This window comes from Chelonoidis abingdonii, chromosome 6, assembly GCF_003597395.2.
Source record: "Chelonoidis abingdonii isolate Lonesome George chromosome 6, CheloAbing_2.0, whole genome shotgun sequence".
NCBI lineage: Eukaryota > Metazoa > Chordata > Testudines > Testudinidae > Chelonoidis > Chelonoidis abingdonii.
In genome coordinates, this window is record NC_133774.1 from 6,662,599 (window position 1) to 6,680,940 (window position 18,342).

At 42.8% G+C, this 18,342-nt stretch overlaps 1 protein-coding gene across 1 annotated transcript in view; it reads left to right on the top strand.

The window, feature by feature from the left end:
- Window positions 1–14,916, top strand: part of KIAA1328 (KIAA1328 ortholog) — a 256,258-nt gene extending 241,342 nt beyond the window's left edge. The window contains exon 11 of the mRNA XM_032779841.2: window positions 11,259–14,916. Within this exon, the coding sequence (XP_032635732.1) occupies window positions 11,259–11,472 (214 nt within the window). The 3' untranslated portion in view covers window positions 11,473–14,916. The remainder of the gene's footprint in view (window positions 1–11,258) is intronic.
- The last annotated feature ends 3,426 nt before the right edge of the window (window positions 14,917–18,342 follow it).

Consider the following 18,342-nt stretch of genomic DNA (forward strand, 5'->3'; position numbering starts at 1 on the left):
GGAAACTTTGGAATCATAAAACCATTATTAGTGCTTGACCTAAGACTGCACAGATCTTCCGATTACTGTACCTGTTGAAGCAAAATGCTGATTTATTATTTCTATGGCTGGCTAAGAATTTGGACTGAACTTGTGAAGAAAGGCAGCGTGTTAATCCATGGAAATGATGAATGAAGTCAATGGGTACTGCATGTGCCCAGCACCTCTGAAAATCAGGCTGTTCTTATTTAAGTGCCCATTAAGCATGCACATTTGGAACATGTTAGCTACTGCTTTGTAACCTGCGTGACATCTTTTAAAATGTGATGCTGAGGTTGTTTTGATTTAACATCCATAAAGTTGTAGGCACTGTTCGACAAATAAAAGACTGCCCCTGCCCCCAAAAAGATTGGTACTGAAAAGAGAGAGAGGGACTATGAAAAGAGAAGCCAGAAACAAAGACAGGACAGGGGAATGGAGAAGGGTTACACGTGTAAAATCAAGAGTGAACATTGGTGCTTCTGCACCTGATCTGTCTGCTCAGTTCTTATTTTTTCTAAACGTTTCTTTCTTCTCTTAAAAATATATTTCTTAATGGCATAGTGAGATAGAGATTGTTAGGTGGGAATGACTGGTTGGGGTAAGGTTGTAAAAGCAAAAGGTTGGTGAGAATGAGTCTGTAAGGGTGGACGGGAATGGAAAATGAGAGAAATAAAGAGGGATTAGATGAGATGTAGAAAAGACAATATTGGCTTAGTCTCATTTGGAACCGTGAATGGTGAAGCTCAGTATGAAAACAGAGTATCCATTGTGACAAAGTTCCTCCTCTACCTTGGTGGGTCCTGTGCTTATTGGCGGATTTGCTCACCTCACAGATTCACTCTGTGGGTTGGGAAACAGCCCAGAGACCTTCCCCTCTGGTAGAAGTCACAGTCCAGGTCAATTCCTCCTGTGTTTGATCAGGAGTTGGGAGGTTTGGGGGGAACCTGGGTCTACCCTTTATGCCGGGTTCCAGCCCAGGGCCCTGTGGATTGCAGCTGTCTATAGTACCTCCTGTAACAGCTGCATGACAGCTACAACTCCCTGGGCTACTTCCCCATGGCCTCTGCCCAACACCTTCTTTTTCCTCACCACCAGACCTTCCTCTTGATGTCTGATAATGCTTATACTTCTCAGTCCTCCAGCAGTATGCCGACTCACTCTCAGCTTCTTGCACGCCTCTTGCTCCCAGTTCCTCACATGCATTTCCTCTCCCCTGACTCCCTTTGGCCTTACTGGAGTGAGCCCTTTTATAGCATCAGAGGGGCTCTAATTAGAGTCAGGTGCTTAACAACCTCACCTGACTCTTAGCAGGTTAATTGGAGTCAGGGGTTCTCATTAGCCTGGAGCAGCCCCTGCTCTGATCACTCAGGGAACAGAAAACTGCTTATCCAGTGGCCAGTATATCTCCCTTCTACTACTCTGCTGTTCCCAACTGGCCTGGGTCTATCACACCATGTAAGTCCCATGTAAATTCCATATAAGTCCCACCATTTTTTGTCTGTTTTTTATGTTTTAGAATGAGGGCTGGGGTGAGCATAGGGTGTCCAGACAGCAAATGTGAAAAATTGGACGGGAGGTGGAGAGTAATAGGAGCCTATATATAAAAAAAACAAAAACCCAAAATAAGGATTATCCCTATAAAATCGGGACATCTGGTCACCCTAGGTGACCAGGAGATGGCAGGAGTTGAGTCATAGGAGCAAGGAAGTAGAAAAGCAGAGAAAGGGGAGCGAGGACATGGCGGGCGATAGGGAGGAGAGGCAGTGGTCTTTCGCGGTTAAGTGGAAATAATGGGCTGTTGTTACACAAGGGGAAGTGGTAGCAAACACTTTCAGTAATGAAGCACCAATGAGCACCAAGAAAAATGAGACTCACGAATCAGCCCGGCTCCAGGGCAGAGGTCTCTGGGACACTATGTTGAGCTCTTTGTCCTTTTTTGCACTGATACTGTTCTGTCTGCCGTGGGCCAGGAACGTACCAACACCACTCAGCCAGTTTCAGATCAAGGTCTTTTTAACACTCCTATTGATGGGGGCAAACCCTTCAGCATGATAAATGTGCCAAGCATGGCCGCTTCGGTTAGCCAAGGGTATGACACTATTATAAAAGTCTATTTCTTCCCTCCCTACTGCATGCCCGATCCTGCAAAGAACTGTTGTCTCTGATGGGATCATTATTGCCTGTGACCTCACTGAATGTGAGCTAGTGTGTCTGTTGGAGTTGCGTATCAGGTTTTGTGGCGTACAATGATGTATTATGCTCAGATGTATTAATAGATAAAAATTAGGGTTTTGCAGAGTAAGGTGATGGCTATAAAAAAGGCCAATGCAATTTTGGGCTGCAAAGACATTTCATCATATAGCACAGAGCAGATTGTCCTAACAGCTCTGGTGTGACCATACTCGGGGAACATTGTGTTCAGTTCTGGGTGCCATGTTACCAGAAAGATATTGACAAATTAGAGGAAGCTCAGAGAAGAGCAATAAAAAATTATCACTAGGTTTGAGGGATTGATTTATGAGAAAAGATTAAAATATGTCTAGCTTTGATAAGTGATGACTTAGGTTCGTGGGGGGAACATAATATTCAAGTATTTGAAGGGTGTAACACTAGAGAAGGAGATGAATTTCTAAGTATTGCACAAGGATCTGTAACTATGAGTAATGGGGTGAAGTTAAGAAAACTTTTGCTTTGACTTAGGCTGCCTCTAAGGAAAAACTCCGACAGAGTGTGTGCATGCAATGTGTGTGTACACAGAAAAACACCTTTCCCCTCTCGCAAATTGAAAAGGAAAAACTCATGGCACTAACGTGGTGTTTACCCTGCACAACTCTGCTTCTGTGTTGCATCCATTCCCTCCTCCCCCTTTGTCTGACTTGTCTAATTAGAGTGTAAACTCTTAGAAACGTTTGTACAGTGAGTCCCCAATCCTGATCAGGGCCTCTAGGTGCTCTGCTAACATCTACATAAACAGTAACAGTCATGAGAGGCGGAGATGTATTTGGCTCGGGAATGGCCTCCTAAGCAAAACAGCGAGAGCCCCACTGCTTGGGGCAAGTTCCAGGAAGCATGCTGTAGGGAACAGTTCTCCATGGGCAGTGAGATGTCTGGATGATCTATCAGGTCTTTTCCTTCTTGAGCTTGTGATTGTATGAATACTGCCTTAGAGAGTATCATGAAACATATCTGATATTGTGAGCTTTCTATTATGGAGGTGTTGGTTTAACAGCACTCTGGGATGCTCTTGCTAAGGACACTATGCAAATCAGTTGTGTGATGTATTTTAAATAAAAGGCTCAGATCTTTTTTTAATTACACAGAAAATATTCTGCAGCCTGATCATTTAGCTCGAGAGTTAGATACACTGACATTGTTTTCAGAAAATATACAGTAGGTACCAGCACCCTACACTACCAAAGATGATGTCAGGTTAAATAAAAATTGCATTGCCAGGTGTCTCATCTTCCCGACTCCTGCAATGAATGGAGAGTCTGGGGAGTGTCTCTGCATATCTTTTACTTCTGGATAGTCAGTCACTCAAGCAGTTCCATAGAAACCAGCACTTTCCCTTTGCCTACAATCCTTTTTTCACCGTCTTGGCCTTTCAGTCCATGTGCTTATCTTCTATTTCAGAATCCTGGGAGTCAGCAGACAGGGATGCCTGGGGATCTCAGAGCCTGCCTTGTTTCTAATTTGTTTAAATCCCTGGAGTTTTAATATCCTACTTTCACATTTATTTTTCCCATTGTTGTTTGTGTGGTTCTTCAGCCATTGAGTCAAACCAAAATGGCAAGCTCCTGTGAACCTGCTCCTGTCCTCTTTCGTTATGTCTTCACTGCTGAGTTTTCTGGGCTCTTACTTACATAGTGTCCCTGACTTTTCCATCCATGTGCACACAGATCTCTCAGCAAGTCAGTGAGGCGCTTAATACCAGGTTAGCTGGCTTGGCTTTGGAATGGGGAGACAGTTTAAGCCTGAGTTCTGCTTTCACTCAGACTGGTAACCTGCACTTTTTGCAGTGAGGACATGGGCTAACGCACTCTGATAGTCCTCCAATGCCTTCCACAATTCCCCCATGTGCCCAGAAAGACAGAAGCTCTCCCACAATCCACTGGGAAAAAATCAGAGTGACTCAGCTGACAGCAGCCCAAAGAACCATCAGATAGGCCTCCAAAAGACTAGTGACACCCTTGAGGGCGTGCAGCACCAGTAACTCAGGTAAGGCTTTGCAGTTAGTGGCTTGCACCCCAGCTCAGCTAACTTGGTGATCAGATCAGGGTGCCAATCATCTGGGCTGACTCTGCAGTGAAGATACACGCCTTTAGCTGCCATCACCTCTGACAGTAGGGTTGGCGAGTTGATTGCTTGGACTGCTGAACATCTGTATCTATTCTTTTTCCCACCAAGGAGAGGTGGCTTTTGTTTGCTCTCCTATGTTAAATTATTTCTGTAAGGCTTCGAGAACTGATATTTGCTGTATAACCATAGGCATTTGCAGTTAACCTATTTAAACTTTAGTTTCCCTTTCTGTGAAATGGGCCCCTCACCTTCCCATAGTATTAGTAGCTGTAGTTGATGTTTGTAAAGTGCTTGGAGATGGCTAGTGCTTAGAAGTACAAAGTAGTAGTGTAATATTGTGCCTCCAAGCTTCAAAACCTGCTCTAATCCAAAGGCAATTCATGTAACATTAGTAAATCACTTGGAGGTTTATGTTGAGAATTCAAGCAGAAATATGGAAATAAACTTTTTATATCATTGGATACGTGCAGATAAATAAAAGTAAACCTGTACAGCTACTAATCTCTGATGCCATATTGCTGGTGTGCTTTGTTGAAATGTCATCACCTTGTAGAAAAGGCGCTGTGTGTTTTCTAGACATTTATGGTCAAAGAATAATTTTTCAGGGACTGTAAATGAAAAGAGATCTCTGAACATGATGATCAAATAATACGTGACACTGCTTGTTTAAGGAAATATACATATATCTCACTGCCAGAGTGTTTATGACTCTAATAAATCTAGTTATTTTGCCGAGTAGGGAAATTTTTACTGACTCCGGCAAATATCAAATTTGTTTGGGATTGTGCTGTTTTCTGCAGACAGGAGCAAATGATTTTATTAGTTAAACTGTACAGTGCAATACAAAAACATAATACAGCTAAATGTGTACTTTATGTATTGTACTGTGTGCATGAAATGTTACATATTTCAGAATGCAATGTCCTATTTCATAATCTAAATATATTTAATATTTCAGCCAAACAGCGTGGAATGATGCAGTACAGTTACAGCTCCATAACTACTGGGTTTTTTCCCCTCCTCCAATACACAATTTCCTGCATTCATATTGGTTCTGGGTCTCAATTTTGCATAACCATGGCATTTCTCAGTAACTGCATAGTGTGTAATTCCCTGTACTCTGATTGGACAGCAGCTTTTATTAGCGAGAATACAAAGGTTTGTACAATCACTGCGTAGTGATTTCTCAGACTCTGTACTGTAAATGTACAAACCTATTGTTCCCAGACCAGCAATCACATCTGAGTGCATTTCAGCTGTGCGAATCCCAGATTGTTCCTGCTGATTCGCTTTTGAAGCACGAAGTAAAATAAAACACTTTCTCATTGTTCTGGGTATGAAAATCCAGCTGACTAGTAAGCTGAAGGGAGTGGAGGTGATGGGGCGGTTGTACTTCCCTTTTGACACTCAGTCAAACTATTTTATTTCTGGAGTATTTTCTTCTTCTTTCATTTAAAATATGAACATTTAATTTACAATGTTAAGAATCATATTAATTTATTGTTGTTTCTTGTCACCTCAGTGATCGGCGAAGAAACTCCTCCACCTTTGCTGGTTTTAAACTCCCTCAGACTCTTAATATTTAATTAAAACGTAAAACTTAAGAAAAAAGTATTGGGTAAAATTTTCAAAAGTGTCTACACGACTCAGGCGCCTTAGTTGTTCAGGTGCTTTTGAAGTTTTACCCTTTGTCTTTAATGTGCAGAGCTGATGAACTGTGCAGGAGCTGGAGTGCCCATTATAAACTCTATAACTCTACGTCAGAGTTCACCTACAGCTGGACTCTTTCCTAGGTCACATCCTCTCTTTTTCTCCCGCTGCTTAAAGCCCTGCACGCCAGTCCTGTGTGCTCTCTCTCCTGCATAGAGTTCGTGGAGCTTATAATAATCTCAGGCTTCCAATGGTTAAGAGATTTGTTGAGAAGAAATTATGGCCCGGTTTTCAGATGTGTTGAGGACTTGCAACTCCCACTGACTTCCAATTCCCTGAAAACCAGGCCCCAAATAACTTACAATTTAGGACAACAAAAATAAAACTAGGGCTGTGCAGTAGTTATCAGTGAGAATAAACAATGTTAAAAGTTTTTATACTGAGCAGCTAGTTATGAACAGACAAGGTAAACACCAGAATAACTTTCCAAAAGTGAAAAACACTATTTTTCCCAAGATCCATGATCCTTAGGCTGCTGGTCTGATCAGTCTAACACTTTCTCCGCAAATTCTCCTCTAGCATGATGAAATATGCACATTTTTAGGCTGACAGAGGTTAGGGGTGAAAAAATGTCCATGGGGAAGTGTCAAAATCAGGCTGAGAAAAGTGACTGTTCTACAGCATGACTCCATAACACACAGTCAGTCAGGGCTTCCAAAAGAAGGTGATGGTGGCAAATAAGTAGCCTGAGTTCATGCTAACTTTAAAAGGGCAATGAAAAGCCTTGCAAGTCTGACTCCTGCGCTCCACCCCCAGAATTTTCTTTCTTTCTGTGTGTGGGGGGGTACCCCATAGAAAATTCTGTGCACAAAACTAACACTGATGCAGCACTTTGGTTGCACAGTCAAACACCTAGAAGTCAGGAAATTCCAGGTTAAGGCTACTAAGGCACTTTTCATGTTGCAAGTGTGACTTTTTTCCCTTGTTAAATGGAAACTGTAAAGCTACTCTTTTCTGTTAATTTGCTCCATAAGGATGTGCAGCTTCAGCAACTAAAGACTGAAGTTTCCTGAGTTTTGAGCACTCGATCTTGCAGCTGTTGACATCATGGAATCATAGAATTGTAGGACTGGAAGGGACCTCAACAGGTCATCTGATCCAGGACTAAGTATTATCTAGACCATCCCTGACAGGTGTTTGTCCAACCTGCCCTTAAAAACCTCCAATGATGGAAATTCCACAACCTCTCTAGGCATTTTGTTCCAGAGCTTAATTACCTTTACAGTTACAAAGTTTTTCCTAATGTCTAATTTAAATCTTTCTTCCTGCAATTTAAGCCCATTACTTCTTGTCCTATCCTCAGTGGTTAAGGAGAAGAATTTATCTCCCTCTTCTTTATGGCAAACTTTTATGTACTTGAAGACTATTATCATATCCCCCATCAGTCTTCTCTTCTCCAGACTAACCAAGCCCAGCTTTTTTCAATCTTTCCTCCTAGCTTATGTTTTCTAGACCTTTAATCATTTTTGTTGCTCTCCTCTGGACTTTCTCCAATTTCTCCAAATCTTTCCTGAAGTGTGGTGCCCAGAACAGGACACAATACTCCAGTTGAGGTTTTAGTTTGTGATCCACTGATAACCCCTGATCCTTTTCTGCAGTCCTTCCTAGGTAACCATTTCCAATTTTGTATGTGTACAATTGATTTCTCCTTCCCAAGTGTCATACTTTGCATTTTTCCTCATTGAATTTCCTTCTGTTTATTTCAGACCATTTCTCCAGTGTGTCAAGATCATTTTGAATTCTAATCCTGTCCTCCAAAGCACTTGCAACCCCTCCCAGCTTGGTATCATTTACAGACTTCATAAGTGTACTCTCTATGCCATTATCCAAATCACTTATGAAGATATTGAATAGAATCAGACCCAGGACAGATCCGTGCAGGACCCCACTTGATATGCCCCTCCAGCTTGATCGTGAACCATTGGTAATTACTCTCTAAGTACATATTTCCAACAACTGTGCACCCATGTTACAGTAGTGTCATGCAAGTCTGCAGTGCCATATAAATAGTAATGAACCCTATTTTTATTTTTTTAATCAGTGCATACCAGGGACCTACATGCTTTCTTTAGAAGAAGGTATATTTTTAGGGTCTGAACATGTTGGCAGTGTCCCTTTAAATATTCGGATACTAATAAATGTTGAGAAAATTGCCTTTGTGAGGTTCAAGGCATGCTGGATCAACTCCGTTGCCTCCAACTAGCTGCTGTCTGATGTCACCTAGACAAGTCAGGGCAAACTATTTTCATGGGATTAAACACTAAATACCTGCAAGGAGCATTCTCTTTATCAGATAATGCTCCGTTAGCAGAGTTTGTTCGCTTTATTGCATATATAACTGTGGTGTCAAATAGACTGATTTACAATGTCGTCTTTTAAATAATCTTTGCTATTTGCTGCTCTTGTAATCTGCCAAATCATTTAGCCTTCCCGATAGCAGAAATGCTGTAAAAGTTAGATAAACTTGCAGAAGAAATTAGCTCCAAGGTGCTGCTGAAAACTGGCGGCTGCACTTTCATTACAAACACACTTGCTGGTTTGTGTCATCTCTCCCCATCCCCCCAACCTAATCTGTGATTGAATGTGGCTGCTGGAGAAATTGAAATTTTATGATCGAGCCGCAGGCAGGGAGATAAGCATTTATATGTTAGGCTAGATGAATTTAGTAGGGAGGTTTAGGTGTGGCTAATGACACCAGAGTGTGAGAGAGCTGGGTTTCTTCTTTGGTGCACGGAATGTATATAAATGTGTCTGGTCCAAGCATTCCGCATGTCAAAAGCTCATCTTTGTAAAGTTGTGGGACCAACTTTTAAGCTGGGACTTCGGATGTCCATGCTGAGATGCCTTAGAGGCGCACAATTTTCAGAGGGCTGATGCTCAGCACTTACAGAAAATCAAGCTCCTTTTAAAGTCTTTCAGGTTGGACACCCAAAATCATCATTAACTTCTAAAAGTCTTGGGCAGAATACTTATAATATGTTATCGCAGAGAATGGTTAGCCATTCAAGTGGTCAAGTTCAATAGAATTCTGTCTTGTTTATTTTATTTGAACTGCTTATCTGTGACTCCGTTGGCTGGTTTGAACAGACAAATTACAAAGGGACCTAGAAAGTCTGCAAACACATTCAGGAAAGTCACAAAAAATGCAAACTAGGGGGAAAGAATGTGATCTCAGTTAGAGGGAATAATGCAGTAATGGAGTTGCAATGCAGTAGTAGTGAGCCAGATAGACCTAGGAGTGATAGTTGACAGCAAATTGGAGAGAACAATAACAATGATTGGAGGAGTGAAATAATTGACTTACTAGTGCAACAAAAGTTTGAAAGAACTAAGGTTGTCATTAGAATCCACAGTTGCCCATTGGGGGGGTCATTGGGTAAAGGTTAGATCTTTGACAGTTGCTTTGAGTACCATGTGCAAAATTCCAACCTGGCTGAGAAGTAACTGAGGTTAGGCAGCATAGTCTTGTGGTTCAGTCCCCTGACATGCTATACTTTATTTGATGAACTTGGGCAAGTCACTTAGCTTATCTGTGCCTCAGGGTCCCATCTATACAATTCTCCATGTGGTATGTTGCAAGAGGGACCTAAATTCTGCAGCAAGGCCCCTGGGTTTCTGGAGCAGAGCTTGCAGCAGCTTCATTTAAATTCGAAAGTGGATGTTATTATAGGATCAAATACAGTGATGAATAATGCAGCCCAGTCCCATAGTATCTAAATTCCATTTATTGTATGCTCTCTTCCCACATTTTCAGTCTTCAGCATGTAGAAAACCTTTGTGCACATTGCAGACGGTGGTGGTGAGCAGCTGGAGGCTGACCCCCCCGACGTAGCATGGGAGACAAGTGAGCACAAGCATGTCAGGGCTATTTCTGCTAAAATGATTGGTGGTGAAATACCTAGCTGTTGACATGTAAATTCTCTCCCTTAGTTTTTAGAATTGACACTCCACTGAGGACAGAGATAGTTCGTACCCCATGGCACTGTTGTTTCAGACAGTTTGCACAGTCAGGAAGGCATCATTGTTTGATTACGCTAGAGTTATATTTTAAGGGACTTCCCCCCACACTGATGACAAGAAACATAGTTTAGAAGGAATCAAGGTTAGGCTCAAGGTTGCAGTTCAAAAGCAAGGGGTGCATTCTGTGGCAAATTCCACAAGTATGAAATACACTGGGCCCAGCTAGAGTTTTACCTTTGTAAAGTGTTTTGAGTGCCTGCCTGCACGGGGAAGTCTCTGGGTGTGCAGATCATTAGTAATTGTATGCATTAGTATTTGAATAGTGTAAACACCTGGGGGAAAAGGTATTGCTTAGACTGGAACAGGGAAACAAGAAGAAGGAACTGAGGGGGAGGGATGCTTAGGCAGGAAATCAGGCAGACTTCCTCAGAGAGATTTCCTAAACTGGGGAATAGCCTCCCATGGGAAGTAGTGGAAGCTGTATTGCTTGAAACATTTAAAACTGGACACGTGATAAGAGTAGAAAATATAATGTAATGATCAGTCCCACACTGGCATGTAGCTGCGGTCTGATCCTGTGTGAATATTAATAGGAAGCTCTGTCTAAGCAGCCTAGAGTAATTGCCAGTACTCAGTGTATGATACTGCACGTGTAGGCTTTTAAACCTCCTCCGCGTCTGTACTGAACACTTACAGGGCAGCTTGAGTGATGTTTAGCATCTTTGCCTTCTCTCTTGATGCCTGAGCTGCTGATTTTGTGTTACTTTGTCTGGATTATATTCCTTCAGTCCTTCAGTTACACATAGATTCCATATATTGCATAGAGATTTATAAGAAGCACATGTGTTTTGTAGCATGAAGAATAAAGATGCCTGCTGTTTTCAAATCCCTAGGAACGTAAATCAAGGGCAGAGCCTATTCAGGCAAGTGCCGCATGTTTATGAGTCACGTGTTGAGCTGTCATGCCGTGAGCTCTTCTATCCTGAATCTCTGAGCTGTAAATGAGATGCTGTCCAATTCAACAGGAAACCTGGCGAGACTGAAAGTACTCTCAAAATAAAGGGCCCACTAAAGCTTTGCCTCTCCTTCACTGCCTCCACATTGGCACCTTAGCAGCAGTTGCAGTGCTATGATCCCTCCTGTCACGCTCGGCGCTATTGCACAGGTTTCGCTCTAGTCAGGAGGACGGAGTTAGGAGTGTTCATTCCAAACTGTGTTAGATGCCATGGTGTTTAATAGGACTGCATTTTCATGGTGTTTTCCTCCAGGTACGAGGCCTCCCTTATTGAGTTGGTTGAAGCAATGAGTCCAGTCGCTGCCCCAGGACACCACTGCGGAGAGTCTTATGACTGGAAGAAACCCCATGCCCCTCGGAATGGGAGCCCCAGAAAACCTGCATGGTGCCAAGCCCCACGTGGTACCCGAAGCAAAATGGAGGAGCTTGAGGAGAGCCAGATCCTGGAGGATATTTTCTTCATTTGATGAGGCTCATTACTCTGCAGCCAGTCTGTAGGATTTTTAGGACCTTGTTCCTGTTTCTGCTCTAGATTTGTTAATCGCAGTATCACTTTTAAATTATTTGACAAATGATTGTCTCCCTCCTTGCCAAGGAGTTAGTACAGTAGCTTCCTCTTTCACTTAGAATTTAGTAATCATGCTGCGAGAATAACATTTTTTTTTTCTTTTTGAACAGTCCAATCAGAAGGTGTTAGTAAATTTTGGATAAACTTTTCTTGTGCCAAGCAATTATTCTAAAATATAATTAAATCCACAACATTTTGGAGTCGATTGAAGTCATAGCTTAGCCAGCCCTCATATGAGAAGTATATTTCATTATCGATTTTTTTTTTTTAGCTATAAAGCAGTTTGCAAGAGCTGCAGAACACAGAAGAACCACTGCATTTCAATTAGATTATTTCTAATTAAAAAGCAGCCTGTTTAAAACCTAACAATGTTACAAAGGTACAAGCACTTGAATATTGTTTCCAATGATTCTGTGATCTACCATTGCCTTCAGCATTCTGATATTTACCGTGCTGAAATGTTAGGAAGCATATACTCAGCTCAGCTGTATAATGTCTAATAACATTAATGGATGTTGCAGGGTTAATGCACGGTGCATCTGTTTGAAAGTAGTCTTCCTTAAATCAGTGCTATTTGACATAGTGTGTATGCTGGGAACCCTATTGCCAACTCCTTAAATATCTCATACAGCCAGGCAATGTACAGGTCCAAACTGTATTTGATGTGCTCTTCAAAATGAGATATATAGTAGTTACAGAGTAAGAACAGTCTTAAGGCATTTTCACTAACTTGCACTATTTTGATACCGTTTCCAGGTTCCATTGTAAATAAGACAAATCCGTAATTATTTCTACTAGCAGCTCGTAATGCACGTTTCCCTGCCGGCTTTAATTATTAATGCTCTATCTATTTCAGTTTATTTAAACGCACTCCCATCTACTTCATGCACTTGGTTATTTAAAGAAATGTGCAGAATTGGTAAAAATGACTGCAGATTACTGGATGAATGGACATTTTCTGCACAATGCAGTATTCATATTTTATTGTAACATTGTAGCCACTGGCATGTGTTCCTAGAAATATGAAGCTGAAATATTCCTTTCACACAATAAAAGTGCAGCTAGAGAAAGTCAGAATCACAGCGGTACAGACAAGCTCTAGGCTATTTGTTTCCAGCCACTGGTGTATGGACCAGTATGCTTTTTCAGTCTTCTGTGACTGGTCCTCCAGGCTCCTGTTCCATATCTCCATGGCGGTGAGCCCCTGGACTTGTCCCTGCTGTACTGCTGTTGTGTGCCTCCCATGCACTTGTGCATGCACCAATCTGCAGTGCCACCCTGTCCCTCAGTGGAGCGGGCAAGGCTTGGCGATGAGGCCCAGCTGTTCTCTGGCTGGCACATGCATATTGTACAGTGTGTGGAACATGTATTCACTGAGACCAAGATTTGAGGAGTTGAAACCTTGGAACTGATTATTTTTAAAGGCATTTCTGGGAATTATGGGGTGGGCATCCCTTCTCTTGAGGAGCCCCAACTGTTAAACTACCTCGGCTGGGTGGCAGCGGATTAGCTTTTGCAGCGTCGTGGGGCAGATGTAATTTTGTGAAGGCCAACAGCAGCACTGGGCTCCTATAGTGAAGAATTAAAAAAGGTGATGGGGAGGGAAATACCACAGCCTACATTATTCCAGACAATTTTTTCTAATCTAATGTTATTTACAAATTAGTTGATGTCCTTTTCTTGCATCACAGCTGAATTTTAAAAGCTTGTTGGAAAAGTACAAGGACAGAAGAGATAGGAGCAGTTTTCCTGCACCCGTGAGCCTGGTGAGAAACGGTCCCCATATCATTTTTTTCTCTCCAGCCATTCCTATGGAGATTTACAGTCTCTTATCAGTATCCTGCCGTGACATGTATCTGCTCCTTCATCCACTGGGGACAAGCTTTGTCTAGAGAATTCTGTCCTAAGGTCTCACGGACCTGGCAAGTGACCCATCACTGGACTGGCTGGGGGAGTCTCTATTCAGTGTCCTTCATGTTTCTGCTCCTTGGGCACAGGGGATCAAGTTTAACATAGTTCGCTTTGGCCTTAGAAAGAAAGAAAGAAAGAAAGAAAAATTCAGGAGAGGCAGCTGGTATTTGGGGGGAACAAGGAGGGAATAGACAATAGGACATGGGGTTGGATTTTTTTTTTTTTTAAGATTTTGCTTTTGTAGAAGAAATGCTTTTCTGGGTCTAGACCAAATGCAAACCTTCAGTTTCTGGTCTGGGTCTAGACTGAACACCTTCAATTTCTGTACTTCTCCAGATTGACTGTAACTGTAATTGCCTTTTTTAACAAACACTAACAGCAAAAATGACATTTGAAAGGTGCCTTTGCGTACACATTCCGGAATTCTCCATGGGAGCATTATGCTCTCTAATGCTTCATGGGTGCCAATATTTAACCACGCTCAGATTTTTAATATCCTTTTTGTCAGTTAATTATTTTAACTCTGATGGTGTTTTTATCTTGAATCTTTATTTTGGTGGTAATTGTATTTTAAATCGACATTGTCAAGGTTTGGGGCCTCAAACATGACCACCTCTTCATCTGTAGGAGCTGTACATGAAGCATGTTTTGCATGTTGTAGCAAAGAATTTTGGAATGAAGAGGTTTAAAATTATCTTGTTGGGAAAGACCTCCAGATTCTAATTATCCAGTAAACACGAACTAGGAGAGGCTACTAATTTGGTAGATCCTAAAGAAAAAAACCTTCTCCAGTTGGCTCTGTTGTTGTAGTTAGCAGCAGTAGACTAAGAATAGTGTTAGCAGTCAATGCAAGCAAATATATTTTGCCACAAGGCACTACAAAGTTAAAGTTATTAAAACATTTATAGCCTTGGAAGAAAATCAATTGTTGTCAAATAGAAAGGACAAAATCAGTAGTTGGGGTGGGGAGGGGAATTATTTTCCATCTGCTAAAACAGTAGAGGGAATGCAAAAATTAAACTAGCAAAAGCAATCACATGACAGTTAAGTTTTAAGTTAAACTCCTATTTTAGCCCCCAGTGGGGAGATACTCCACCCATGATTTTGTCCAGAGTATCCCAGATAATAAGCTTCAGCATCAGATAAGGCTGTGTCTTACAGGAAGCTTGTGGGGTAACACATCTCCTGTTAAGGTTACTCTCCATGCCTTGACTTTGTATTTCTACCTGAATGGCTTGTATTTCCAACACCTGCTGTGTTTGTGTGGTCATCTCTCTTGCACACTCTGTAAGCAGAGGATCTGTAAACAATCGCGCTTTCATTCTACTTCCTAGCCTCTCTGGTTCTACTTGGTGAATCCTGTCTTAAACTCAAGCATATATTTATATATGTGTGTGAGGTTTTAATTTAATAAATTATCTCCTTTTTTTTTTCATTTTATCTTTGAGAGCTTCATTTATTGCATTATCATTTCCTTTGTTTTGTCCAGCCTGGGTATAGCAATAGACTCTCCATTGTTAGATATTTTGGTAACCTTCAACACCACTGATGATGAGGTGCTGCCCACTTATCTGTGGGCCCTAACAGCGTGGGCAAGTCCAGTAGGGAAGCTTGGTTCACGTTTTCTTTCAGAGATCCCAGAAAAGGACAAAGTGCCCCACAGTTCTTCCCCAAGAGCTCTTGTTTTTGTATTGTCCCACAGGGACCAATCTTATCACCCTCTTCAACGTGTTCGCGACATCACTGGGGGAGATGGTGGGAGGCTATAGACTGAAATGTTGGCAGTATGCTGATGACACCTAGCTCTGTCTCTCCTCAGCAAGCCCTGATGCAGTTGACTTCCTGCTGTCCTAGTATGTCGTGAGGTTAGGTACCTGTAAAATAGCTGGTTTAGGCTTACCCAAGCATAACAGCCTCTGTCATGGGATTGAATTTGGGACCTTCATCTCCAAATGCACAGACCTCTGGCACTAGAGCTAAAGAATAATTCCATTAGCTGATTAATTTATCCAACATGTGGGCCAGCCATTAGAGGCGGGACACAATGTGCTTAGCCCTTATGTTACACCAAGGAAAGTGGAGGTGATGCTTACCGGCAGGGGGCAGTGAAAATGCCCTCAATCAAAGAGCTTTGTTCATGGGTTGTCAGTTGTCACTCGATCGCTGGGTCCTGCTGGGCTCATCTCTGCTTCTACATTCCCAGAGAGGACCAGTGGCCAGAAATGTCTTCATCTGGCCTATCAGTTGCCTCCTGTCCTCTGTGATGCAAAGACAGTCCATGCCTTTGTCACTTCACGGAAAGAAGGCTGTATGCTCTACCTTGGGCTGTCCAGGAAGTGTAGCTATTGCAGAAGTTGTTGGTCAGCATTCTAATCAGGAAGGACTCAGGAGGGCACATCACACCAAATACTCTGACCTACAATCAAATTCCCTATCCACTTACAAGACAACCTCCAACAGTTGGTCAGTATTTACACAACCCTAAATGGTATATGATTTAGCTATTTTTGTGAGACCTTGTCCCTTGGAACGTACTAACTTCTGAGGACACTGCTTTACCGTCCTCAGGTATTTGACGGTGGTGTTTTCAGTAGATAGCTCTTAACTATGGAGGTCACTCCCTGGTCTGTTAGAGCTTGATCTTTGCAGGTTGCAATGCAAGGCTGTGTAGGCTGTTTTCTGACTCTGTTTAATCTCCCTCTAGCAAGTGTCTCCTGGCTGGCTGTCCCTCTGCCCCGTCCCACATCCTAGTAGGAGCTAGCATTCCCCCAAGACAGCGATATCAGATGCGAGCAGAGTATTGACCTAAATTTGGGGAGACTATTAAATAAACTATGAAAATGCACCAAGATAATAGTGCTGGGAGCTTTCAGAAATACATCTTAGAGGAGATAATTCCCATTGCATCCTGACAGGCTTGACAAGCGAACCACACACAGCAGCACTGAAATATAACCACTTCTGGGGTGTAATCAGCAACTCCACAATAACTGACTCTGTACAACCGTGACAGGAGGGGAAATGTTGGCTATGAATACCAAGGCAATTTCATGATCTTGTGGAAAGCCCCATGAGGTTTTTAATATCCACATAGATGAGATACTTTTTAAGGTCTTATCCTGAAGAAGTCTCACATGGTTTAATGGAGCTCAGTGTGTGTCTTCTTCAGAAGGAGGAGTGGCAAAGCTGTACCTCCCATCTTATGAACCCATGGCTTCAGTGGGGATCTAGGTGTTTCAAACCTGATACTTGTACAGCAACGCCATCCCTTCTGGTGAGGTTAGCTATGGATCATATTGAGATCATGGGCCATAAATTGGCATTTCCTTTGATTGAGATAACAGAAATCAAGTGTACTGCTGTATTCTTTCTCCTCTATTCAACAGCGTTCAACTAATTATTATTAATTTGTATCACCACAGTGCCTAGGAGTCCCAGTTCAGGACCCCATTGTGCAAGGTGCTGTACAAACACAGAACAACAGGACAGATGCTGTCTCAAAGAGCTCACAATCTATGTATAGGACAAGAGGAGACAAATGGATACAGACGACCAATGAGGGAGTGCAAGGCAACAATGAGACAATATGGTCTGTGTGACAGGCAGTGGTCTCAGCACATCAGCAGCCTCACTATTGTCAAGTTTTCTGTGGGCATCATGAAAAAGAAGAGTTTAGAGGAGGGCTTTGAAGAAGGATGATAAGTTGGTTTTACAGAGGTTTACGGGCACTCCTCCCAAGCATGAGGAGCTGCAGGAGAGAAAACACACAGAAAGGGCGGTATGACTGCAGTTAATCGAAGGGCGTGAATATCAAGGAGGGAGTGCCATGAAATTGGCCCACTGTCCCACAGTACAGTCACCATTCTGTTGTGAGTGGACCCAGTCTGTGGTCCCACGTGCTTCCAAACTGGTTGGATCTGAGTAAAATCTAGTCCCTGTTTCTAGCTCTGAGACTCTAGCAAACATGATTGGGCTCAGATCTCTCGCCTGAGCTCTTCCTTGGGATGTGGGACTTTACCATCCAGCAGACTTAGACCTGAAAACAGTGTCTGAGACTCTCGCAGCCTCACAGCTGTTTACATACGCTCCCTCCCAGAGCTCCGCCTATGCAGTGGGGCCCCTGGGCTCCTACTTTAATTCCTTTGGGGACAATGTGGCAGGATAGCAAGAAACACAGGCTCAGCAAAGGGATTTTATTAACCGTAGTAACTTAACTCATAGTCCTGAGGTGCCCCATCCCCTGGGTCAAGCTCACCCCTTCTTACGAGCCTGTAGTTTGTCAGCGTTTCAGGCTGGGCAGGGGTCATCCTCCATGTCCTTTTTATATGAGGCAATGGTCAGCCCCCTGCAAAAAGCCAAATCTCACTCTTCAAGAGGGCCCCTGTCTCTGTGCCATGAGGTCAGACAGGGAAGCTCCAGCCCCACCGGTCATGCTCACCCCTTCTTGTGGGCTCCTAGTAGAGAGACCATTGTTCCATTGGCATGGGCCAGTCGTTGAGTCTTTCAAAGTCAATAGCCCCCAACTGTACTCTGGCAGGGCAGCTGTGTAGAATGCAGCACAATAGGCCGCCCTAGGGCAAGTCCAGACATGTGCTGTCACAGTGTGTGATATTTCCAGGCACAGCACAACATAGAGTTCATCATTTGATACAGGCAATTTAAGGGAGCAGCATTTAGCATGGCGATTGGGGGTCTGTCGTATGATGGGTCTTCAAGCAGGTCCTAACAGTGAGGCAGTCCACTGCAGCTTCACTGCTAGAAACTGCTTGAAGCCTCATCATATGACCCACTTAAAACTAGGTCGGATAAAGCACCAGAGAAGATCTATCTGGACTCTATTCTTCACTGGCCCCTGGGG